Source organism: Triturus cristatus, chromosome 8, assembly GCF_964204655.1.
Source record: "Triturus cristatus chromosome 8, aTriCri1.1, whole genome shotgun sequence".
Classification (NCBI taxonomy): domain Eukaryota; kingdom Metazoa; phylum Chordata; class Amphibia; order Caudata; family Salamandridae; genus Triturus; species Triturus cristatus.
In genome coordinates this window covers 588094137-588120419 of record NC_140591.1, presented here as the reverse complement: position 1 = coordinate 588120419, position 26283 = coordinate 588094137, and the positions used below count along the sequence as shown (strand labels likewise).

Here is a 26283-nt window from a genome sequence, read left to right as displayed (position 1 = left end):
ATAAATGCCCACCTGTTAATTTAGCACTAGCAACAGTGAAGGCAAAATCCTGTTTGACAAAATAACACAGGGCTTGTCCAGAATTTTCATCAGGACTCTTCTGAATGCTCATTCACTGCTCCTCTGCAAGACCTACGGTGGTGTTCTGAAGGCCTTCCAACCACAGATGTGTGATTAAAATTATGTTTTGGTTTTTTTACAGATAAACTCAATATCATAAAAGGGAACACCTTGGTATCTGATCAGCCACAGATGTGCTATAAGATAGTGCTTCTTGCTGTGTCACCTCACTGAGTATCTTAAGATTAATGAGCAATTTCTGTTTGTGGTTGTTCTGTGGAGGACAGGAAGCCACTATTAAGTATGGTTAAACTCATTTTCTTACTGAACCAGTGCCTGAGAAATCTCCAGCTAAATTTCCTAGTCTCTGTGTCACCGTCATTACCTTCATCACTAACATCTACCGTTGTAACACCTCAAATAAAAAAAATACAATCACTGACCCCAAATAATGGTGAATGAGGAACCCAGAATCCATAGCTGATTTGACTGTTACAACATGTTGGACAGTCAGTAAAGGAGTTGAGCACCCATTTGAGCATATGGACAAATACCATCACTATCTATATTTCTTGCATACTACCTAATTGTTCCGATACCCGTGTGTTACAGTGCACTTTACAAATACACATAGCATAACATAACAGTATTGTTTGTAAGTCTCAAGGAACTGGCAGGTCTGCAAAGCTATTATTATTGTACTTAGGTCATGCCTGTCCACCTCAGTTTCAGAAGCATTCTGGCCAGAGCAAGTCTAGCCAAGGTTTAAGGACCCTTTGCAGGAAGATGGAAAAGTGTCACCTGCTTCTGACTCAGGCTAGACTATTACACCTTTCATGTGGTGATGGTTTGGCTCAGGCATAGTTGCCCTCTTACAGTGTGAAAGTCTCATTCACTTGAGGGTTCATGCCTCACTTTTACCAATGGCTTGGCAATAGATCTAATAGTGTTGGTCTCCCCACACTGTCATCTGTGGAGTGGTGCTGGATAGTGTCTGTGTCATAGAGCCATGCAGAATCATTATCAGTGTTGCTCTTCTGTTGGTGGAACTGTTGGCTTTTTGGGGATCATCTGTTCTGAATGATGCCTCCTGTTTGTGGCTCCTCAGCAATGGCACACGAACTTCCAGACTTAATCTTAGTGACTGCCATTATTCCTTGTGGCAACTTGAAAACTTTCTGTTGTTCACTCCTGCTGCACTGGACGTGCTCTGATTACATGAAAAGCAAGTAAATCTCTTCTGTTACTAAATCGTAAACCTTTCATAACTCTTTTCACATCAATTCCTAGTGAGCTCAGATGTGTTTTAAAGCCAGAAGAGCCTCTTCTGCTCCAGTGTATCTTGTACCTTCCTTTGTAAGGTAGATATAGCCTTGTTGCAACCTTGGAATGGTGCTCCCATAGCTAGACACCTTTGTGATTCTTTGCCACGCACCATTTGTGAGCTTGCACAAGCTTATTAAGGTGGTAGCAATTGTAACTGCTATCCACACTGCAGTCTCACAGATCTCTTGACACTTCTTTTCATAGTTCTAATCTACCACCCAATATATGTGTCATCTCCTCCTAAATAAAGAAATACAAATCATGATGAACTGCTACAAAAACATTGTAACAGTGTCAATGCTCCAAAAAGGGATTGCTGAAAAAAAAAAACAGTGTCAATGCTCCAAAAAGGGATTGCTGACAGAAAATTGGAATCAGAAATATAATGTGGAAATAAATACTGTGTCAAAAATATCAAGGACTAAAATATAGAGAATGTAAGTGGAAATAGTTAAGTATATATAGATGTACTATTCTTAACTCCACATCTATGTACAGTGAAGATATATATATATATATATATATTTATTGTCATGGTACATATATATTGAGTTATATATAGTAAAACTTTGCTTACCTATAGAAACTTGAAAATAAGTGATTCCATGGCATGGACTCCAGGCTATGGTGTTGTAGGTGAACATAGTCATGAGTTTCAAAGGATAACTACCAAACCCAGGTGTGACAGACAGAGGCTTTGCTTCAGCAGCGGTGAATGCATTCTTGGTTTTGTACTTGTGTCTGCTATGTCTGTGTCGGTATTCCTCGTCATTCTCATTTCTCTAAGGGGTTTTAACTTATTCTTTTTTGGATCAGGATCTTAAGTATATATAGTGACCAGTTTACCAAAAACGTAGTAAATAATCACCCATAGAAGTACTTCTTGAATTGATGCAGGTTTACTATTTTGTGGATGCAGTAGTAGGCCTGGGAAGGTGTGCCAGTCTCAAGTTTCCAGACACACTACTGGCAATCAAACTCCCAGTGTTTGCAAATAGCCTAACAAGTGGCATTCACTCAAATAGTATTCCAACCCATTTTACATCTACTGTGCCTCTCTAGACAGAGGCCTACCTAAAGCAAATCAGTACTGACCCAGTTCCTCATGGAAACAGTCCATCTCAAACCTTGGTCATCTCCCCCCTCACCCGTCTCCCTGCTGCTCACTGTTTTCATTAGTTGGGAAATTTGAGATTCACACCCTCGAATCTCACTGACTAAGCTATGCCCCTGCATGCATTGCACAATAGTATTTTTGCTCCATGTCACTCTTCTTTTGAATCTGCAATGGGAGTGATTTCCAGATGACATTGGAAGTAATTCTCAACACAAACCTTTGGTTAGCTGCGTTCTATAGCACTCTTCTTTGACACATCAGTGTCTCATCCTCTATCCATTGTTTGGTCTTTCTACTGTGGTGAGAACACTCTACGTATGGCAATTCCCCTGGCCACCTGCTCTATGAGTAAATCTAAATTACGTAAACTACCACCCTCTCCTTACAAAGCACCTTCATCACTAGTAATCGTACTCTTTGTTGAAACACCAAAATGCACAAGATGAAGCCCCTCTCAATCTAGACCCTTAATGTGAGTGGTCTTAACAGATACTTCAATAGGAAAAAAGTCATGACCTACCTACATTTGAAAAAAATGGATACGGTCATGGTCCAGGAAGTTCTTCTCTCCAAAATGGATCTCTCCCAAATGGAAGTGGAGAAATTACGGCATGACTGCGTAGGATCTGCAATAGTGGCCTCCACCCCTTACTCTTCTGTTGATCAACCATCACCCTCTACAATGTCCTATAGGAAATGTGGAGTGGCCATTATTTTCTGTAAAACCCTGCCACACAGTATCTCTCTGACATGACAAAGGCTATTTGCAGAAATGGCCATTCAAGGTAACATTTGTATTTTTTGCTCAATCTATTCCCTGAACACTGAAAAGAGAGAGTACTTCTCAGACGTTACAGAGTACTGACAGAAATAGGTGACTCAAAATTACTTATTGGTGGGGACTAGAATCTCACCCAAGACCAGATTTTAGACTTGTCTGACCATCCAGATCCTCCCCATAATAATAATAATAGGGGCCTACTCTGGTTTACTATCTGACCACGTATTTGAAGACCCTTGGAGACTCATGCACTCAAATGTCCCTCAGTACACCTTACTAACCTGCCCACATAAGATGGAAACAAGAAGTGATATTTTTTTACTATCCTCTGATCTTCTCCAAAAACTTGTAGGTAGGACAATAGGTTACCAGCAATCTGTGACCACACACCGGTAACACTGGAAACAGATCTCCAGATGCAAATCCCTAAAAGCAAGGCATGGAGAATGGCTACAAAAAGGTTCAGAATGTCTGAAGAGAAGAAAAAACTGTTGTATTTACGAAACTGTATGGTAATTAATGAACATTTAGCAACCTCAAAATACACACTACGGGCAACTGTAAATTCCTCTCTGCCTTGAGCCCTAAGGTGGACATAGAGGAACTCTGCTGTAAAAATTATAGGCCCATATCACCTTTCAATAGTGATATTAAAATCCTGGCCAATAAGTCTGACTCTGAGACTGCAGATGATTATCATCTTTCTTGTACACCAAACCCATTTTGCGTTTATTCCAGGTTGTTAATCTCGCGACAATAGGCACACTCTGTTACTTCTATTGTGGTTCCCACGTCATGTGCAGGAGGACCGGGTGACCCTCTCCCTCGATGCCAAGAAGGCATTCGATCAGGTAGAGCAGGGCTACCTCTTCAGACCACTCAACAGGTGGGACTGGGCCGCAGGTTTTTAGCTGCAGTGCAGTGTCTGCATTAACCCCTCATTACTCACCAACTACAATGCCTTCCTGGCAGATGTTTTTGTGATCCACAGAGGGACCCGGCAGGGATGCCCCAAGTCTCGAAGGGGCATATCTACAAGGCCCCGCGGTAAATATCGCTAATCGCGCTTAGCGCGATTGAAGTTATCGCTGTCTATCGCTGGATATTAACGCTGAGATAGCGCGTTATCATCAATGGCTATCTCCAAAGCGATAAAATATCCAGCGATAGCGGCGAAATGCTGCAACATCGCTGGTAATCCAGCGATAACATGTCAGCAATAGGGTAGTCCTTGTTGATAAGCCGTGGGGGATTTCAGCATGAAAATCCACCCCCCATAGGGCTATATGGGTAAGTCAGAAATTAGCCTGGCGTTCGAAACCAGCATTAATTGTTTCATAGTCGCAACGCAGGTATGGGGCATCCTTGTTGATAGGGCGAAGCCGCCATATCGATGTTCTGACATGTAGTGAATGTCAGGAACGCCTACCTTGCATCTCATTAGCGATGAGATGCAAGGCGTTAGTGAAATGGGCGATGACACATGCTAAAGCCGGTTAGCGTGCCCTTGCTAATACCGTGTTAGCGGCGATAATCGTCTTGATGATATGCCCCAAAGCTTTTTGTGCTTGCCCTAGAGCCACTAGCCATTACGATACATCACTCAAAGGACATCTCTGGCATTGACACTCCTGCTGGAAATCATAAATGAATGCTTTATGCAGATGTCATCCTACTCACCTTAAGAACATCAACCTCAAATATTTCAGCTTTTATAAAGACTATCTCACATCTTACCACATTTTAAGGATACGGAATATATTAGTCAAGGATTGAAGCTCTCTCTATGACTCCATCCACGTCAACTTGCTCCTTACATGATTTGCCATTCCGATGAGTAAAGACTAACCTGAATTACTTTGGTATCCTGGTAAGCAATGACCTACATTCAAGGACTTTGTGATCTGAAGCAACCTGCAACTTTCAGTGTGAGGGCAGGTCCTGACCATCAAGATAGTGGTTTACCAGCAGTATATCTATAGTTTTAGCATGTTGCCCATCCGAGTGCCATTAGAAAGCTCTGCCTTATTGATCAGCATATCAAGCAGTACTTTTGGCAAGGAACCACATGCTGCCAGTGCCTGCAGAGGTTTACGACACCCAGATATTAAGTGTATCACATGGTGCAACATCTTTCCCAGCTAATATACCACTTCCGTTCCAAGCTGGAAACTTCTGAATGGGTACTACTGGAATGCCATCTGCAAGATTACACAATAGGAGCCCATTTATATACCACAAAACGATTACTACCCAATGGGCCCCAACTCAATCTTGCAAGAGTCACAGAAAATATGGGCTCCTTGTCAGAAGTGCCTGAAACAGCATCCTTTTTTGCATCGGAGTAACTCTTTTTGTAACAACTCGGAAAGTCAACTCTCTGACATAAATTGACTGAAATGGATTCACAGCAGGATTCCCTACAGTAGATCAAGTTCTTTCAGAGGGAACAGTGCGATCCTTTGACGACTTGCGTGCAGAATTTCACTTAGACCCTTCCCAATTTTGGCACTATTTACAATGAAAATCTGCCTTACTGGTAAAGTGAACAATCTATCCTGCACCCTTGGCAGATTCACTCTACATGACTCACTAATGAAGTGGGGCACATACAAGAAACTAGTGTTGGGGCTGTTCGAGACTCTGCTAGATATCTTATACTCCAAGCTGACAGTGAATCACCTACTTGCGATTTGGCAGCCATGTCTGGACAAGACATATACAGAGGCTGATTGGCAAGAGTTGATTCATGACCATGAAAAAAGTTTGTGTGCACATCTGGCATTTGCCCCCACACAAACCTTTTAGAGATAAACTGGTGCCAAATGTGCAATGCTGGTGATGTCACCATCGACGAGCTGATATAGTGCTTATCATATGGTCCTGCCTGAGCCTGCAGCTTTACCGGAATGAAATATGGTGACAACTGCAAGCAACCAGTGGCTTCTCCATCTCGGTCACAGTGGAACCTACACTCCTACACAATGCACAGGATATAATGGGCTCCACCAATCACAAGAAAAAAGATGGCTGGGCATGGCTCTGGTGGTCGCCCAACTCTGTGATTAATGCAATTGTCACTCTCGTAACCCACTGACTGATAGAAGAGTGGCATAATACCATAGTAAAATTGGCCTCTCCTTAATGCTTGATCTATAAGTTTAACAATCAACTGACGAAATTTGAAGAGATCTGGGGTACTTACCTCATGTGATATAGTGCACTTCACAGACAATAATGTGCTATGGATAGAAACTAAAACTGGACTTAAAACGTGAGGATGATGCCAGATGAGGAATTCGTAGCACCATAATCCTTGCCCATGGGAACCTCCCAATGAAGGACTTCTATATCCTTTTTAGCGTGCAACAGTAGCTTTGTCTAATATTTCATATTTTCATATTTTGTCTTGCAAACTTTTTTGCTTTTGTTCTGTGGATTGCTAATAACTAGCGTACTGTATGCATAACTTGTGTGCTACACCTTTTTGATAGCAAGCATCTAACACATTTAACAAAGCTATTCAAACTAGAAATAAGAAAGTACAGCATCTCTGAGTTAATAAAAACTACAAATATTCTCAAGAGAGTCAAGCATTAAGCAAATACAGACATCAATCAGTAAGTGCCCTCTGTCAAAACCAAAATGAGGAAGTGCCTTCTGTGAATACCAAAATGAGTAAGTGCCTTCTGTGAATACCAAAATGGTAGTAAGTTTAGGATTTTGTCTCGAGTTAGTTCTGTGAATCGGGCCTAGAGAGTGTGCAAACTTCAAATGAAAACTAATGCATACATTGCTTGCAGGCAAAGTTCAGATTGCAATATGGTTCTTTGCAAAGTAAAAAATAATTATATATTAGTGCAGTGGATTCAGCTAAAAGGACGATGTGATCAAATCCCAAAGTTATATCATTTGCCTTTGTTTATATATATATATCTATATATATATATATATATATATATATATATATATATATATATATATATATATATATATATATATATATATATATATATATAAAAGTTAATGAAACCTTTCTCTAAGAAGTTATTTTGTTGTATGTGCTAGGTATCCAAACGCACAATTTTAAATAAATCATTAAAAGAAAGAATGCATTTCTTTAACTGAAAATGTATTGTTGTGGGTAGTATTGTTCTCGCACATTTTTTATGTATTTTCTCAAATATTATATACTTTTTTGTGTGGTCTGAATCTCAGTACAGACCTATTAAATGCGCATTTGTTTCAGGAACGCTTAAAAAGAGCATTGAAAAAAGACAGACCTGTAAAATGGGCATCTGTTTCAGGAACGCTTCGGAAGGGCATTGTAAAAAAAGAGATTGCAGAGATTGTAACTTGTAGTTAATAGAAACCAGCAGGACTTGGGTGCAGAACGTCTTGTAAAATTATATGGCTGGTTACCTTGAAACAGTAGGGAGAATGTGGATACAGAAAATATGGCTGCAATAAAGTTGCTTCAAAGTACCCTTGATAGAGTGTCTTTTTAAGTGTTTATCTTTAAAATACATTAATTTTAAATGGAGATAAAATGTACAAAAACAAATTGCACGGCGGTAACAAAACCAGGAAGAAGGAAAGACTTCTTTCCCAACCACACCACAAACCAGTAGTCTGAGGAGTGTAATTAATTAAATTGATCGGGCATGGCTGGTCTTGGTGGCCAGGGTGGGTTGAGTGCAGTGTTTGACCAGTGTAATTTCCAGTTCCTGTGCATTGTGGCTTTGGGCTAGTTTCCAGATAGGGAGACAGCGTATATATAGCAGCCAGAGACAGTTCTCTGTCTATGTCTAAGTACTGATGCGTTTCAGGCGAAACCGAATAGTCCAATTCCTTTGAACTATTTTTTCTGATGTTATTGATGCATATAAGCATACTAGTTTGCTACTACTGCTGCTGATACAATGGGAATTTGCCCACCTTTGAAAGTGGGACAATAAATACAGGTGAGATGTCCTTTGTCTGCATAATACATCTACCCCCAGAGTTAACAGAACTAGGAGCATCAGGAATTCTGGGGGACGATTTAGGGAGCTTACAAGTGGGACCCTGAGCAGGCACTTAAAAATTAAGAATTACAAGGGAATCAGAAATTCCAGTCCCAACTCCCCCGATAATTCCTCATTTTCCCCTGTATTTAACCCAAAGACTGTAACTCTATGGATCTCAATATTCTGATGAAGCCAGTAATTTGCATTAGTAGAACCATTAGTTTTACAGCGGAACTCGGAATGAGGCCTAACAGTTGTTAATGTATTCTAATGCTCATGGAGGTACACAAGACACTATGGGGCCGATTATGATGTCGAGCGGAAGGTATTCCGACCGACTCAGACTCAGAATGGTTTCCGACCGAATCGGATTTAGGGAGTCCGACCGACTGGTTCCGATGGTTCCGAACACCATTCAGTCGGACTCCCTTTGACTTCAATGGGAGCCTATGTTCCGACCGACTACACAGGCTGCCATTGAAAAAAGGGGTGGGTGGGGAAAATCATGCACCCTGTGCCTGCCACACTGTGCATGATATTGAAGAGGGGGACAATGGGCCCCATTCGGAAGGCTCCAGATGGAGGGCCCTCTACGGGGGCCCCAAAGTCAGATACCGACAGCCAATACGTGTTGGAACAACCGATTCGGAAAGCCTGCCCGAATCCGACATTTTAATACGCCGGTCGGAAACACACTCCATAGACCCGTACGATCAGTTTCCTCAAATGCCGTTCGGGACCAAGTCGGAAAGTCTGAACTGTTTCCGACGATCGTAATCGGTCAGTCGGAAGGCTTCCCGATTCGGTCGGAAAGACGGGTTCCGAATCAGATTCAGATTAACCCAATGCCATTCGGAGCCTTTCTGACAAACATCGTATTCTGCCCTGATGTTGAAAGGTCAGTGCTCAGAAGAACTAGCCTGGGGCCAGATCTGGAAGGGCTATTACAAACATAAAAACATACTGTGTAGTTATTAGAGCTGGATAAACATTGTAGGCCCTATCACATACAGTAGGTCTGTGTGGAGTTTGCGGAGTTCCGGGCTAAGCGGAGTTCCGCAAGTGGAGGAGTGTGTTACGTTGCACTGATTTTTAGCACCGGGTTTTAGACCTGCGCTGTAAAATCAGGGCAAACGGCACCACACACAGCACAAGTGGACACTGCTTTTTTTCTGCTGCTCAAGTAGATGTTTTACTTGAGCGGCAGCTTCCTCAACGTGAACAGGTTTCTCATTGTGAGCGGTAGCGACCATCCCCGACCTCCCGCATTGAGAAATCTCGCGAGAGGTAGTTTTGAGTAACATTTTCCTTGCTGCAAGGAGTTTGCAGAGTTTTTCAGAACTTCAAGTGCTATGCGGAGCGCGGAGTAAGAAAAACTCCGTGAGCGGAACAGAATTTTACGCCCAGGCCTAACATAAAATGGGCACTGGAAGTACTAATGTAAGACATGGTCTTTGTCACAGTTTGGGCTGACTGGTGTTTTAAACAGGGACTGAGCATGTGCAGTGGTTATTTTATCACCTTTCACAGCGGTAAATTGCTGTTTATAACTTGAACTTTATACAAATATGCTGCTCTTGGCTGGAAATGTAATTTTTGGCATTTCTAAAGTAATTGCAGAGTACAAGAGAGCACAACACATTAGCAAAATAACAATACACCACAAAAATACAGGGCACAACGCCACAAAACAATGTAACATAATGCACAATACAATAACGTAGCACATAAAATCACACTAGAGCAAAAAAACAACCCAACACATCACCACTATAACAAAATATGGTGGTATCACAAGTATTGACTTATATAAGAGAAGAAGAAATGCAATCAAAAATTGTAGTGTTTTTACCTCATGTGTGAATTGTGTTTTTTTTGGGGGGGGGTCTCAAAATCAGTCTAAACCATGGGTACTCACAAACTTTCTCTCGGGGGCCAAATTTACAGTGTGGTTTGTGGCCGAGGGCCGCACCGGTGGGGACGGGGTCAGAAGCGGAGGGGCGGGGCTAAAGCAAAAAGAAATGTGACCATGAGGTTGAGCACAGGTCCCTGCAGCAGACGCCTTCGTCCACTGAGCCACCAGACCCAGCATACACAGATCTCTCTCTCTCTCCCTCTCCCCCTCCCTCCCCCTTTCCCTCCCTCTCTCCCACTCCCTCCCCCTTTCCCTCTCCCTCCCTGTCTCTCTCCCTCCCTGTCTCTCTCCCTCCCTGTCTCTCTCCCTCCCTGTCTCTCTCCCTGTCTCCCTGTCTCCCTCCCTCCATCGCCCTTCCTCCATCGCCCTCCCTCCGTTGTCCTCCCTCCCCCCTCTGTCTCCCTCCTCCCCCTCTGTCTCCCCTCCTTCCCCTCTGTCTCCCTCCTCCCCCTCTGTCGCCCTCCCTCTGTCGCCCTCCCTCTGTCGCCCTCCCTCTGTCGCCCTCCCTCTGTCGCCCTCCCTCTGTCGCCCTCCCTCTGACGCGCTCCCTCTGTCGCCCTCCCTCTGTCGCCCTCCCTCTGTCGCCCTCCCTCTGTCGCCCTCCCTCTGTCGCCCTCCCTCTGTCGCCCTCCCTCTGTCGCCCTCCCTCTGTCGCCCTCCCTCTGTCGGCCTCCCTCTCCATCCCTCTCCCTCAGTCTCCCTCCCTCGTCTCCCTGTCTCCCTCCGTCTCCCTCTCCCTCCCTCTCCCTCCCTCCCTCCCTCTCTCTCCCTCCCTCTCTCTGTCTTCCTCCATCTCCCTCCCTAAGTCTCCCTCCCTACGTCTCCCTCCCTCTGTCTCCCTCCCTCCCTCTGTCTCCCTCCATCTCCCTCCCCCTGTCTCCCTCCCTCCGTCTCTCTCTCTCTCTCCCTCCCTCTATCTCTCCCTCCCTCTCCCTCTCTCCCTCTGTCTCCCTCTCCCTCCCTCTGTCTCCCTCCCTCCCTCTGTCACCCTCCGTCTCCCTCCCTCCCTCTCCCTCTGTCTCTCTCCCTCCCTCCCTCTGTCCCCTCCCTCCGTTTCCCTCTCTCCCTCTGTCTCCCTCCCTCTCCCTCCATCTCCCTCCCTCCATCTCCCTCCCTCCGTCTCTCTCTCTGTCTCCCTCCCTCTATCTCTCCCTGTCTCTCTCCCTGTCTCTCCCTCTCTCCCTCTGTCTCCCTCTCCCTCCCTCTGTCTCCCTCCCTCTGTCACCCTCCGTCTCCCTCCCTCCCTCCGTCTCCCTCCCTCTGTCTCCCTCGCTCCCTCTGTTTCCCTCCCTCCCTCTGTCTCCCTCCATCTCCCTCTCCCTCCCTCTGTCTCCCTCCCTCTGTCTCCCTCCCTCTATCTCTCCCTGTCTCTCTCCCTCTGTCTCTCTCCCTCTCCCTCTCCCTCTGGCTCTCTCCCTCTGTCTCTCTTCCGCTGCCTCCGTCTCCCTCGCTCTTTCCCTCTCTGCCTCTCTCTGTCTCCCTTCCTCTGTCTCCCTCTCCCTCTGTCTCCCTCTCACTCCCTCACCCTCTGTAATCTCACCCTGTGTGTGTGTCAGCCCTCAGCCAGGGCTGAGACAGCTTCCCAGCGCGCACACACACAGCCACACTGAGGCAGCTTCCCAGCGCTCACACACAGCCCCACCCGAGTACTTCACAGGTCGTTAAAAGACCATTTACATGTTAAAGCTTTGTTGTATTTCACCTCTTAGGCCCCTGCAGCTCCACTTTGACAATCACTGGAATCCCCCGGCCCCCACAGAGCAGAGTCTCAGAGTCCGGGCTGCTGCACCAGACACTCTGACAGTGTTAGCTAACATTATTTAATTTTATTTAAAAACACATGCAGGATGTCTGCAAGGTCCGCGGGCCGCCGAGGTAGGCTTGCCGGGCCGTACCATGAGTAACCCTGATCTAAACTAAAACACAAATTGAGATTCAAGATTTTTCAGATATTATATATCAACCATGTTCTATTTTTAAATGGCATTTATAATTCTGTTTCTTTGCCTGGTTCTTTTCTGGTGGCTCTTGTTAATGTTTCAATTGCAGTATTTGGACAAATGCCCGATGTTCAAAGGAAAGGGACACATCTATATAATTGAAACGGGAAACAGCCCCTGGGCTACAAGAATGGCTTTGACTTTACGGTAACCACAGTTACAGTAAATCATAAGATGATATTGGCAGTTACAAATGGACGGCAATAGTCAAGGTGACTCTTTTAACTTTGCAAATGTCCTTAGGCAGAAGTGCTGCAAATGCACCAATGACAGCAATTATTAGGTCTATGCAGCCCTGAGTTGACTGTAACTCCCTGGGGGGAATTTCGTGTAGAGAGTCCAGGAAATTTCTAATGCTGTACAAAATCTCCATACACAACTCTTGACATTACAAATTAAACACCTCAGAATGGAGAGTAACTGTATGGACACAGAAGCAGTGGCCATAATTCCGCACTGAATTCCCTACTGCGGGCGGTTTAGGGCAGGTGGTAAAAGTCTGCAGGAGCCCTTTGTGGGTTGGCTTGGGTGTAAAGGGTTGGGGTAGAGGAGGTAATGTTGGGTGACTGGGAACTTTAAATGCTTCCACCTTGTCTTCTTTGATGATCGATGGAGGGGGTGGCCTGGTAACAGGTCCAGGCCGCCATGCAGCCCTAGCCTATGTGATTTTACCAGCAAGATTTTCCATCCAGTAAAATTGTGTCCAGTATTGCCACGCCCAAACAATCTAGGCATGTGGAAACACCGGGCCCCTTATAATTGTGCTGATTGATATTCCTCACAAGAATTCCGAAGAGCTTGCCAGGGCCTAACTAGTAAACACAAGATAAACATGACATTAAACATTTGTGGACACCTATCAAAGCACATTGAATTTTGCTGTGTAGAGCTGGTGCTGTCTTGAAATCGAATGTATGATGTTATTCCGCCGCCTTCTATCCCGCAGGGAATCACAAAGCAGTTGTTACAACGACCGCGTTGTGATTCCGCATACCATTACTCTGCAAGTCGGAACAAAGACTTGCGGAGGAGGGGCGCCGGATGTTGGAATAGTATAATTTACTATTCCAACAACAATCTGTGCGGACACTCGGGAAGATGTTGGATTTTAAATCCAACACCTCCCCCCCTCCGCAAGTCGTTGTTCCGACTTGCGGAGTAATGGCATGCGAAATCACAACGCGGTCGTTGTAACGACCACGTTGTGATTCCCTCCGTTTTAAAAGTTTTGGGGTAAACATTGTTTTCCCTTGAAATCTGATTGACTGTACTGTGGGTACAGTAGGTTGAACTATCACTTCTGTGTCCATATAGTAAGGAAATTGGCCAAGCAGCCAACGTGTGACCTTGACTTATCATACCCGAAAATAATTTTACTTCATAAGTTATTTCATATAATGCTTAGTACCTTGATTGTCTTTACAAAACCGATGCTACCTCAGTGGTGCTAATCTTGCCATGCTCAGAAGCAAGAAAGGCTGAATTTGCCCTGCCTGTATGCATTCCTGCGATCTGCAGGTGATACAGAGACTCTGTAGCATGCTCATTAACCCACTGAATAATCTGCAGAACGAGACTCTCCCATTGAAATGAAAAACAATCAGTTAGCTGAATGCATCTTTATTCCTTCCTTTGTAATTTCAACACATAAACTGGAACTGTGCCTTAAAAGCAGACCTAGTTCATTACACAGCTCTTCTCTCCCCTCACGTTCTTGAAAACAGTTCGACCTTGCACAGGGCTTACAGGGTATTGCATGAGGATGCCCTGCCTATAAATCTTCTTGACTTCGCTTCAGGGGTTTTAGCTCCTTGCTGCATTGTGAGGTCATTCTAATTACCCTCGTGAAATTAAACTATGCAAAATCCCCTTCCGCATTCCAGCCATCACAGGAATCGCCCAGTGATGTTGTCTCACTTAAACACAGTTGCAGCATTCACAATACTGTGCGACAGAACTTTTCAACCACTGTGTCCATCTTTCCGTTTAGAACTAATTGATTTCCCACCTCTGGTGAGGATCGAACTCCTGTACCATAATTTATCTAAAAACAATGGTCTTGTGCAGTCAGATAAGGCTCTTAAGATTGCAGCTTTGTGAGAAGGTCATCCCTGCAGAGGATAAGTGAAGACAAATCATGAAAGAGAGGCAGTTCCTGAAAGGCAATGCGTGTGTCATTTATTTTGAAGAAGATCTTCTTACCCTGAGTGTGCATGGTCGCTATGAAGAAGAAAATGGACACTGTTGTGTAATGATTCGCTTCTTAGGTATTCAGGAGGACACTGCATTGAGCAGACATGCCACCAGCGCACAGTTGAACTGTGTACTGCAGATAAGAGTTGCCTGTCTCCCAAAGAATGCCTTACAACAATTAGCGAGCGAGTGGTCTATGAGTGATGGATTCACTACAAGATTTCTAACACTGCCTCGAAGGTTCACGTTCGTGGAACGAATAATGGGCCCCATTAAAGGCAAATTCACAAGAGTGCGGTTAAAGCACATTGACATTTCCAGCATGAGGCTGATAATAAATGTCATTTTAATAACCATCAAAATGGAGGCACCTCAGTGAAAAAGTATCTTTTATGGTTCTGACATGTTTCTGAAGGACATCAAGGATCAGTTTCCAGTGCCTGATAATTCTTGGCCTGATTCACAAACTGCATTTGGTACTATGTAAAGCAGTACTACGGTAGAACTACTTACTACAAAATGAGATTTACAAACTTACAGGTGGAGATGTACAACTCCGCACCTCCTATCTTTTCTATGCAGGGATCTGCATGTGTGTAAGTTTACTACTTGGTAGTAAATATGACCGTGACTGTGGTCATGCTGGGAAAATGGGGAATAAATACTATATACTGATATATATGCTGAGATAATGCAGAATGCACTTTGTCATGCAGAAATATTTACAGTATGATAAAAAAGAAATTAAAATGTAGCATTGTATAGCAAGGATCACTTGGAAAAGAGCCAGATGTAATTATGACCATAGTGGGTTTTACTCGCAAACTGCATTTTATACTACAAAAGCACTACCAAAATACTGCAAAATGCTATTCACAAACCTTCAAGTGTAAATCTACACCTCTCCTATGTTTTCTATGAGAAGAACCTCACACATGTCAGATTACTACTTAGGGCCCGATTCCGATGCGGTTAGGAAAGCATTCCCACCTAGGGCCAGATTACGATGCGGTTAGGAAGGCCTCCTACAGGCATTTGCTCCTTCCAAATCGGATCGGAAATGTGTCTTTTCGACCCACGGCCAGATTACGATGCGGTTAGTAACATAGGCACCCATAGTAGTCAATTGGAGTCCAACGAAATCGTATCTGGAAACATCTGGATGCTTCACACTGGGTCGGTCGGACTCTCCTGATCCGATTCCGTCGGAAACCATTTCCAAAGTGATTCGATCAGGAAGATTTCCTAACCGCATCAGAATCAGGCCCTTAGTACTTAAATTAGTAGTAAATGTCGGAAGGATTGGGGGAGTCGCTGAAAAAAGGCCATTACTATTACTAAAAGGGAGGGATTTAGGAAAGGACATTAACCAACCCACATAAGCCCATTGCTATTCACAAACAACACTTCTAAAGTTACTACAGCCAATAACAGACCCTAAACAGTAGCAAATTACTCCAGCTCAGAGATGGAGTAAATACAGCAATACACATGGCCAACTACTGGTACTGCACCCTCCTATAGAATATATTGGGGGTGGATACTTAAAATAAAACCCCATAGGCCATAATGCTTAGTTACATAAAATTATTTAAAATAGTTAAAAATATAAATAGATGTAATGTTAATGTTAAAAAAGTCTAAAAATACAACATATTTATTATTTGATTATAAATTGTTTTAACAAAGTTTTTTGAATTTTCTCACTTTTGCAACTTTCATGTTTATTAAAATTAAATTACTTTTATTTAGTTCTATTAATCACTGTTAATCATCCTTGATGCCTAATAGTTTTTTTTACTTCAGATAAAAATTAAGGTTTTAATTTAAACTTTAGAAAATGAATTTCTATGTAATTTATGTAAATTAATTAAAGATTTCTTTCAAAATTACGGTATTAGTGCTATGCATTTTTTTCTTCTATATTTAAATTAAATATATAAAATTAATTTACATTAATATTTACCATAAAAACATTTTACTAGTTTTTTTAGTTAAATAAACTTTTTTACTTTCCTCTATACTTTAGCATACGGAGACTCCATAATCAAAGGAAATCAACTTATGGCAAATTATATGAATAATTAAAAAGATTTATTAAGCTTTATGATAAATTAGTAACAAATATCTTTTATGTCAAATATTTGGGTACATTCATTATATATATTTATTTTAAATATGCAATAAAATAAAAAGATGCTATAGCACTATTAAATTCAATCTTGTTAATTTAAATATATTATGTTAAATACAAATATTTGTCTGAAGCTTAAATTAAAAAAATCCCCACTTAAAGTTAAAAAATATTTTTTTAATATACATAAATAATTATAAAATGAGATGCATACCTATGAGTGTGTGGCACTGGACTTACTACTGTTTCCTTTCTGTCAGTAGTAACATACACGTCTAAATTTGGCTTCATCCCCTTTTTCAGGTGGAGGGGGTGGAGTTGTGGAACAGGCTTTAAATCCTGGGCCGCCCCTCTTACACAATGACAACGACATAGCAGTTAACCAGTTTGATAACTGGATCAGAGTAGCTGTGCATAGTATTGCCCCAGAAACAACCAAAATAGTTAAACGAGCATCAACAACTGCGCCTTGGTACAGTCAGGATCTAAAAATCTTAAAAATGGAATGTAGAAGGAAGGAACAGATGTGGAGGTCAGATTACAGCATTAAACATAAGCTAGCCTATAATTGTAGCCTGGATTACAATAACAAAGCTATTATTGAAGCTAAACATGTTTACTTCACGACTAAAATTGGTGAGGCGGAACACTCCTCCAAGGAACTTTTTAGAACGGCCCAGTTTAAACCAGATCACGCCCTATGTAATGAAATGGCCACATTTTTTCAGAGCAAAGTTCAGATGATCTACAATGATCTTTTAAATACGGCCTCCATTGTCCCAGTAAATATCACCGAAAATGTAAAAGTGTGTACAACATCCAGGAGGTTGTCACACTTTACAACCCTGACAATGGAGGAGGTTCATGACCTCCTGACATCAATAAAATCAGGCTCACCATCTGACCCATACCCACCAGTAATGTTCCAGCTAGTAGCTAATACTATTAGCACACATCTTACCCTTCTTTTGAATCAAGTTATAGGCACGGGTAAATATCCCAGTGTATGGAAAACGGCCTGTATAAGGCCCATCCTAAAAAAGCCAACCCTGGAATACCCTAGAGCTGAAAAAGTATCGGCCAATTTCTAGGCTACCCCTGGCAGCAAAAATATTGGAAAAAGCTATGAACAAAGAGCTGACTCACTACTTTGAAGAGAATGTACTGCTGGACCCCACTCAACACTGGTTCAGACCATGTCATTCTACGGAGACAGCTGTGGTGCTAGCTACAGAGGGAGTTCGGAGGATAGTAGATGGAGGGGGCAGAGCGATCCTGATCCTATTGGATCTCTCGGCGACTTTTGATACTGTGAACCATACAGTGCTGGTACAGCGGCTGAGAGACGTAGGGATGGAGGATACCGCTCTGGCCCTCCTTTCCTCCTTCCTAGCTAATAGGGAACAAAGCATTTACTGGGAGAACCTCCAGTCTGATACCTTTCAACTCCCATGTGGTGTGCCGCAAGGATCTGCCTTGTCACCAACTCTTTTCAACATCTACGTGTCCTCACTGTCCACACTAATCAGAAAGCATGGTTTTTCCTTGATTATGCATGCTGACGATTCGCAGCTTACAATCTCAGTTTCTCAACCAGCAGAAGTAGTGGCCAACAGCTTCCATGTATGTCTGAAGGACATTATGAGTTGGATGAGCTCAAACTTCCTAAAAATAAACACAGACAAAACTGAGGTACTTGAATTTGGTAAGGGACCTCCATTATGGAACAATAACTGGTGGCCTACGGAGGCGGGAACCTGTCCTTGTCCAGGTACCAAGGTAAAGAACTTGGGGGTGATTCTAGATGAGCAGTTAAATCTGTCAGCCCAAGTTAATCAACTAACTTCCTCCTGTTTCTTTCTCCTAAAATCACTGAGAAAAATCTCCCCCTTTATCGCACACAAACTCCAGAGAACCGTAGTAGTAGCACTTTTTCTATCTAAAATTGACTACTGCAACCTGCTCTTTGTGGGAATTGATAAAGCACAGGAAAGGAAGCTGCAATCACTTCAAAATGCTGCTGCCAGACTACTCAAGAACATCCCCAAGGGACACCTAACATCAGAGGCTATTAGAGCCTTACATTGGCTGCCTGTTCAGCAAAGGGCTAATTTTAAGGCTCTTTGTATAGTACATAAGGCCCTCTATGGAGGAATATCTGGGGAGATGCGGATGCTTTTCGCAGGGTACTCCCCTGCTAGATCTCTCAGATCCTCAACAAAGGGCTTTGTATGTATCCCAAAAATACGTAAGGCAAGATGGGGTGGCCGCATGTTGTCATTTTGTACGGCCAAACTCTGGAATCAGATGCCATCTACACTGCGACTCCAACCTAACCAGAGGATGTTTAGGAAGGAGTTGAAAACCTGGTTGTTCTCTCAAACCTAAGGCATCAGAATCACACGCTAGTAACTCATGTATCACAGTCAGCGCCAAGATGCCATGGCATTCGTGCGCTTAACAAGTAATATTTCAAATCAAATGTGTAAGTCTACACTTTAAGTAACTTTACAATCATATAAAAGTGTAAGTTACCTTAGTGAAGGGTAATCTTAAGTGAGCTACCAACTCTGCAATATAATAGTTTTCAGTCAAGAGCCACCTTTAAACCTTGTTGCGCAACTGAAGATCTGATTCAGATTTGCAAAAATATCACCAAATGCTGACCATGGAATAATTGAAATGTGTGTGTTTTTATATATTGCTCAAACCCTATTAATATTGAAGCGCTGATGATCTCAAAGTCTGGATGACTTGCATTAGCTGTCAGAGATATTTAGAGGTGCCTTAAAAGCCTGTATTTCCATAATTTGTTTGCCCCTACTAATAACACCAACAAGAATGTCTGACAGACTGTAATAATGATCCAAATTTTTCAGTATGAAACAGGGAAAATTATGTAAATACACCTTTATTCCCTATCCAAGCTGCTGAAACCATAGTGATGTGGGAATACTGTACACAGGAAAAACCCAGCCATGTAGGATCGAGAATTCCGTGTAGAGAATTACCACATGATTTTAAAGGCCTGAATAAGATGAGCCCCTAAGACCTATTGGTGAGATACATCTTTCATTCACACAGGTTGAGGATTATTTTTGTCTTTCAAGCACATCATCTAGAAATGAAGAAGTATTGGTGTGTTCTGTATCCTAATGTAAAAATATTACCACAAGTGTGATGGGTAGTGGTAACGTAAAAAGTACCTCCTGGGATCATGATAAAAAATAATTTAATTATTGTTTGCAACATAGGTTTCAATTACAGCTTACAAGTCAATGCAGGAAAAGCATATGAAAGTGAAAGAAGATTATTGAGTTTAATTAATGTTTTACGCTCTGTGCAACAAAAAATACAAACCAGGAATGCTGTCTCTTTTTTTCTCAGAGGGAAACAGAAAGAAAAAGGGATATAGACTCACATGGACAGAAAGAAAGAAAAAAATCCTGGAAACCACTTTCTTGGTCTGACGCTTTCTCCAGAAGTTATAACCGATCGACTGAAGCTACTGTAAGTTATTTCAGTTTATACATTCATAATAATGTTTTGTTCCTACGTTTTCAGATAGACTTAAAAAGATACCCATCTGTACCTTGTTAATATTTTTTGAAACTTTGAGTTTCTTGACCATATAGAGAGAAAATGTGGCAGTGATACTGCATTTATGAGGTTCTTTAACACTTAGGTGGAGACACTTGAGTGCACACTCTAAGATGGCTACAGCTCTGAGCACGTGCCCGCCTGCTGATAACAAAAATAAATGAACGCCAAACCGGAATTTATTTCAAGTATAAATCGCTGCAATGTCTACCATATCTGGATGTCCTGCTATGGGTGGTTGTGCAGCCTGTGTTTTCCACCATTTCAGGGCATTTTCCCAGGGAGTGCTGTTCCAAAACATTTTGCTTCTTCATGGTGAATCCCCATTCAGAGTATATAGTGTCTGCGGAAAGGAGAGACACAGCTTCCTCCAGCGATCCGCCCTCTGTCCAGTAAAGCTGCTGCATGGGAATAAATGTCAACCATCACTTTCTGAACACAGTTTAACAATTAGTATGTATTAATATTGATGACTATACCACATTTACTCACTTAATTGGTCTGTAGCTCATTCTATTTACCTAGTGTTCACTTACTTAAGTCAACTTATTTGAGTAATACTTTCTTATCAGAGATCTGCTTGTTTTAGTTTGAAAGTCTAAACACACTACCTATTGCCTCTTCTCAGATGATTGCAAGTAATTTCCCAAACTGCATTTTATTACCTCTTCCTCATATGTGATATTGAATCCACTCAATGGGCCTGATTATGAGTTTGCCGCCGTCGCACCGCCATACCTGTGGTTGGGCCGCCCACCAGATTACAAGTATTTCTTGTGTCCGGTGGGCTTTTCTTTTACGTTCCCACCGTGGTGCCCTGAAAATGGGCACCGCAATGGGAACTCCAAAAACAGTTCCTGCACAGCATGGACAGGGGTGCATGCACTCAGGGGGGGCAAATGTTGTGCCCCCTGCATGCTCCTCAGAGAGCAGAGACACAAGGAGACCCTGTAGGGCCACCTTTGTTTCCTCCATGCCATGGTTTTCATGGAGAAGGAACCGCCATGAAAACCGTGGCAGAAAGGAAACTCGCAATATGCTTGGTGGGACCATGGCAGTCCTGCCAAGTATATTGTGGCCTCCTAACCCCCGCACATCCCAGGGAATGGTGGTTCCCTGGTGGCTGCGGCGGGGCTATGGCAGTCAGACCGTAATGGCCATAATAATAGTAATAATTGCAATAGGACAGTAGGAAGACTACCACCGCTGCACCCCCATGAGTCTGGGGGTCCGTGGACTGCCAGACTTGTAATAGAGCCCTTTATGTGTTGGAGATATATTTCCTCAAATGGCTACATCAACTGTGGAAGGCAAATCGCTGCAAAATCAGTCAAACAAAAGAAAACAGGCTGCATCACCTCCACCAATTATGTCCAAGGTGGTGATACCACCAGAACCATCCTTAAGTAAGATTCTACAAGAGATTCATGCTACTCGTACTAATATTGATGCTATAAACTAGGACCTTAAAATATTCAAGGGAATGTAGCAGGCTTTTCAATGAAAATTAGATTAAAACAATAAAGCCATGATTGATCATATTCTTCCAGTTACTGCCAAGGTTCAGCTTATGAAAAAATGCTTCCTGACTTAGAAAACTGGAACAGGCTATACAATTAATGCATTTTTAAGTGACTAGGAAATATAGAAGGGGAAGATTGTAGAATGTACATAGAAAATGTACTACACAATTTATTCAATATAACATTTTCCAAGAAGTTTGAAATTGATTAAATGAATCATATTCCATCATATCAGAATCAAGTCAAGTTGAGAAAAGTCATTTTCAAGTTACTTCATCATAACCATTTATTCATGATAAGGTACTTTTGTATCCTGTTTTGTGTATTCTCTCAGATTTTCTTTATATTACATGCCATTTGTCTTGCTTGTCTTAGTTTATTGAGCTACCTTTTATTTTAGTTTGATCAAACGTTGGACAGATTATATTTCTTACTACACCCCCACATCCTTATATTGCCTTTAATGGAAAAAACATATAACCTTAAAATGATGTCTTTAAATGTCAACGCTTGAAACATCCCGTTAAAAGAGTGAATATATTGTCATATCTGGTGAGGAATAAATATCTACTTCAAGAGACCCACAAAATGACAAAATAGCATCATATATGACTAAAAGTTAGATTGGTAATTTTGTCTCTTCTCCCAAAGAGAATGGAGTTGCAAACCTCTTCCTGAAGAAACTTCAATCACAAATTCTTGAGAAACATTCTGATACAGATGGAAGATATATGTATGTGAAAATTAAATTGATATATTTATTTGCATCTATTTAATATATATGGTCCCACAGCGGATGATCCTATATTCTGGAGAGGTATTACTACAGAAATTGTGAGGTTTGGTAATGTTCCACTTATTACTGCTGGAGATTTTAATTTGCTGGGTGACCCATTACTTGATAGACTCTCTTCTACCAAATCTGAGCCTCCCCAAGATGTCCCTTATTTTATTGCCTTGTTTAAGAATACAACATACATTGACCAGTTGGGCTGCCTTTTTCAAGACATTTATGTGCCTATTTCTGATTCACAAATTTAGCATAATGATATCTCTGACCAGATATGATTTCTATCCGTTTAAAATTACATAAGTCTTCATGTGTTCATTCTAGGTAGAGAAAGAATGTTGATATTGTTCTGAATGATGACAGCAAAGAAAAGATGTTGCATGCTGTAGGTCAATATTTTACTTGTAATACAGAAAATTAAAGTTTAACTATAACTCATTAGGATGCTTTTAATGTGTGTATTCGATTAACAACGATCTCTATAAAGGCACATGAAAATAAATTGGTTCAAACTAAAAGTTCTGACCTAGAAAAATAGATAGACAAAATGGGAGTCTTTTGTTTCTCCTAACAATAATATGTATTGATTGAAGTTACAGAAACTTTGTGATGAATAGCATTTGTTACTTACTAAAAGACCTGTTGTTTAATGATAAGACAAAATGTTATTTTACTAACACAAGACCAGGCACAACTACTTGCTATTAATTGCCTGTGCATCAAACAAGATAACACCCAAATATATGTAGTTAAGAAAGCAGATGAGAATCTACTGGTTAATATTAAGGATATCATTAATAAATTGAAATATATTATACTTTATACAGTAAACCAGAATTAGTAATCCAGAAACAATTTCTTATAATGATATTGATTCTCTTTTAAAAACCTATTAATCTGCCCATGCTTTCCCACAACAATAAGGAGTTGTTAGAATCTCCTATAACTATTAAAGAAATCAAAAATGCAGTTATTTTCCTTAATATAAGGAAATCTGCTGGACCTAATGGAATTCCTGCAGACTTTTATAAATGTTTTTCTACTCAGTTAATACTGCACCTTTTCACATTGTGTGTGGAGTTCAGTTTCCGAAGAAAGCTATCTGGATCCTTTACAAATACATTATTAATTGTAGTACTAATACATGATAAAGATCCTCTTTTGTCCTCTAATTATCATTCCATTTCTCTAACCAATCAAGATTGCAAAATCTACACCAAACTTTTTTAAATACCCTCATTCATCCAGATTAAGTTGAATAAAAGTCAGATTGTCAGTACACAATACCAGACATATTTGCCATGCCCGGGAATCTATTCCCAATCTTAAATCTCCTGCTGGCTTACTTGCACTTGATGTAGAAAAAGCATTTGACAACACCAATTGGCATTTGCTATTTTTTTTATTTCATTGTGGTCCTAATATTATAAAAAATATGTTCACTCTCTATGTTCAACTCTTTGCTAAACTTTGTATACATGGTAATTCCTCTTTATCCTTTAATCTGTTCAGAGGAACAAGACAAGGCAGTTCTCTATACCCACCCCTCTTTATATTAGCCATTGAACCTACATTTTGTTAGCTCTGAGATTCCATAGAAAATAAGGGCATATATATTGAAACTATTGTACTGAGAGCATGGCTTATGTATATGATGTTCTTTGGTTTATAAGTGAAGCAGATAGTTATATTCCAAATATTTAGAAAAGTCATATGGTAATGGTTCAGGCTATTCCTTCAATATCAATTAAAGCAGATGTTTTCCTTCAAATATCTACAATACACAAGAAATGATGTTTAACACTGATATAAAGTGGTACAAAGATACAATTAAATATCTAGCAATTTTATTTCCCGGTTCTAAGGGTATGATGAAGGTATACTGTGACTATATTTTATTGAAAACTAAAGAGAAAATAGATACATAGCCCTTATTACAATTTAAAAGCGTGGGCGAAAGCTGAATCTATTCAAATGATTATTGTTCCGCCAATACTTCATGTATTATCCACCCTTCAATTACAGTTTCCATTACCATTTTACAAAAATTAGACAGAATGTTATCCAACTTTATTTGATAGATGGCTGCGAAAAAAGACTTATATTGTTTTCAGAAACAAATTTGGTAATTTGCTTTTGAAAAAAACAGAAAAAGTAATTACCCCACACACTTGGAGGTTGTTCTTTTCTGCCTTTTACTGCCAGGTTAACCAACAGCAAAAAAGCAAATTGCACTGTTCACCTAAAATAGGGAGGGCAAAGTAATGGCACTGACAACCACCACTTCGTCCACCCATCTGAGAAATCTTTCTGTCCATGAAGTCAACAAGGGCTCTGTCAATGGAGTGTTAGCCATCTGCCATCTCTTAATGAGGTGGGCGGACTGAGGGTCTGGAGGACAGAGAACTACATTGAATTTGTGATGGAGTACCCTCTCTGCCAAACTCTAAATCAGGCCCTTAGTTCCTAAATTGTCTCCTAAATGGATTCTAAATTGATAGAATAAGCTTAAGCTTTTCTCTCCACTAAACCTAAGCTGACGTCAATACTTGTCAACTTATCGAATCTTCTTCAATACTTAAAGTCACTGAAATGGCAATTTGTGAAGTATATTTGATCTTCTTTTTAGGTATTACCTGTTATAAAAATATATTTAATGATATAATTCCTCTCATATTCTGTTATAATATGGTTACCCTGGCCAGCCTTCTGATCCTACCCACACGAGGTTCTCTGAATCACAGGAATTTATAAGGTCACTGAAAATACAGTGGGAGCAGCCAAACTCTGGTAAAGGGTTTGTATTACAATGTAGATGATGCTCACACCATCTTTATAGTATGTGTGATTAACTCATGCAGTGCAGGTTTTTTCCTTTGCATCCTAGTGCTGATGGCCTTCTTCATCTCAATAGCAATTTGGGACCATATGCTGTGTCAGTAAGGACAGTGGTCAAAAAGATAGAGTAACTGAAAAGGGAGGGCAAATAGGTAGGATAGCCTTGGGAAAGGGAAGGTTTGAATATTCCATAAAAGGTCATTTAACTACCATCTTTAGTGCTTTAAAAATGATAAAAACGAATTGCACATATTATAAAATGTTTTGTTTGTACCTTCAACTTTATATAATACTTTCATTAGACTTTCTAAATTTACAGGGCCTCCTAACCATGCCTCACTTGAAGGTTTTTAACACATTTCCAGTTGAGGAGAACTTGACTCTTGATAAACGTTGTGGCTTTCATAGTCAAAATCTCATCTCCAGAAAACTATTGAAGTGTATATGTGTATCCTATCACACATTGCTTGCTATCAAATTTCACTCTACATCTCAGCTTTAAAAAACATTATTCTTATGCATTGTTTTGGAAATTGCTAATCATATGACAGACCCATTATACACACAAAATTTACCTTGCAAACACTGCAGGTACAACAGGGCACAAATTTAGTCTGTCAGTACCGCTAATTGGATGGTTTTGTGAGGTACTTGAGTTGGCCCAGCCAGTGTCTGCATCAGCTCTAATGATACACCAAAGAGATCATCAAACATCAATAACTAAAGTTGACAACTCTCCGAGTTAGTGCATGGCTGCAGACAACAGAGCTTAAAAACACAGGGCAGCAATTACCCCTTTATACTTCTGAGCTCTGCACTTAGTAATACATGTTATAAGTCTGAGATTTTTCGAGGCAATGAATGTGCTGATAATGCAAAAAAGAAACACACAGACCCTTTCTGCACTGGTGTAGCACTGACACCAAGTTCATGATATGGCCTTATCTTTTTATGCATGGATAGGTTCTTTGATAACAGAGTAGGTAAACATTTGCTA

At 41.2% G+C, this 26283-nt stretch overlaps 1 protein-coding gene across 7 annotated transcripts in view; it reads left to right on the top strand.

Moving 5' to 3' along the window:
• KLF12 (KLF transcription factor 12) overlaps nucleotides 1-26283 on the top strand; it is a 987741-nt gene that overhangs the window by 715401 nt on the left and 246057 nt on the right. For all 7 annotated transcript variants that reach the window (XM_085622009.1, XM_085622005.1, XM_085622011.1 and 4 more), the window contains one exon: nucleotides 19923-20045. In XM_085622009.1, coding sequence (XP_085478135.1) covers nucleotides 19923-20045 — 123 coding nt within the window. The remainder of the gene's footprint in view (nucleotides 1-19922; nucleotides 20046-26283) is intronic.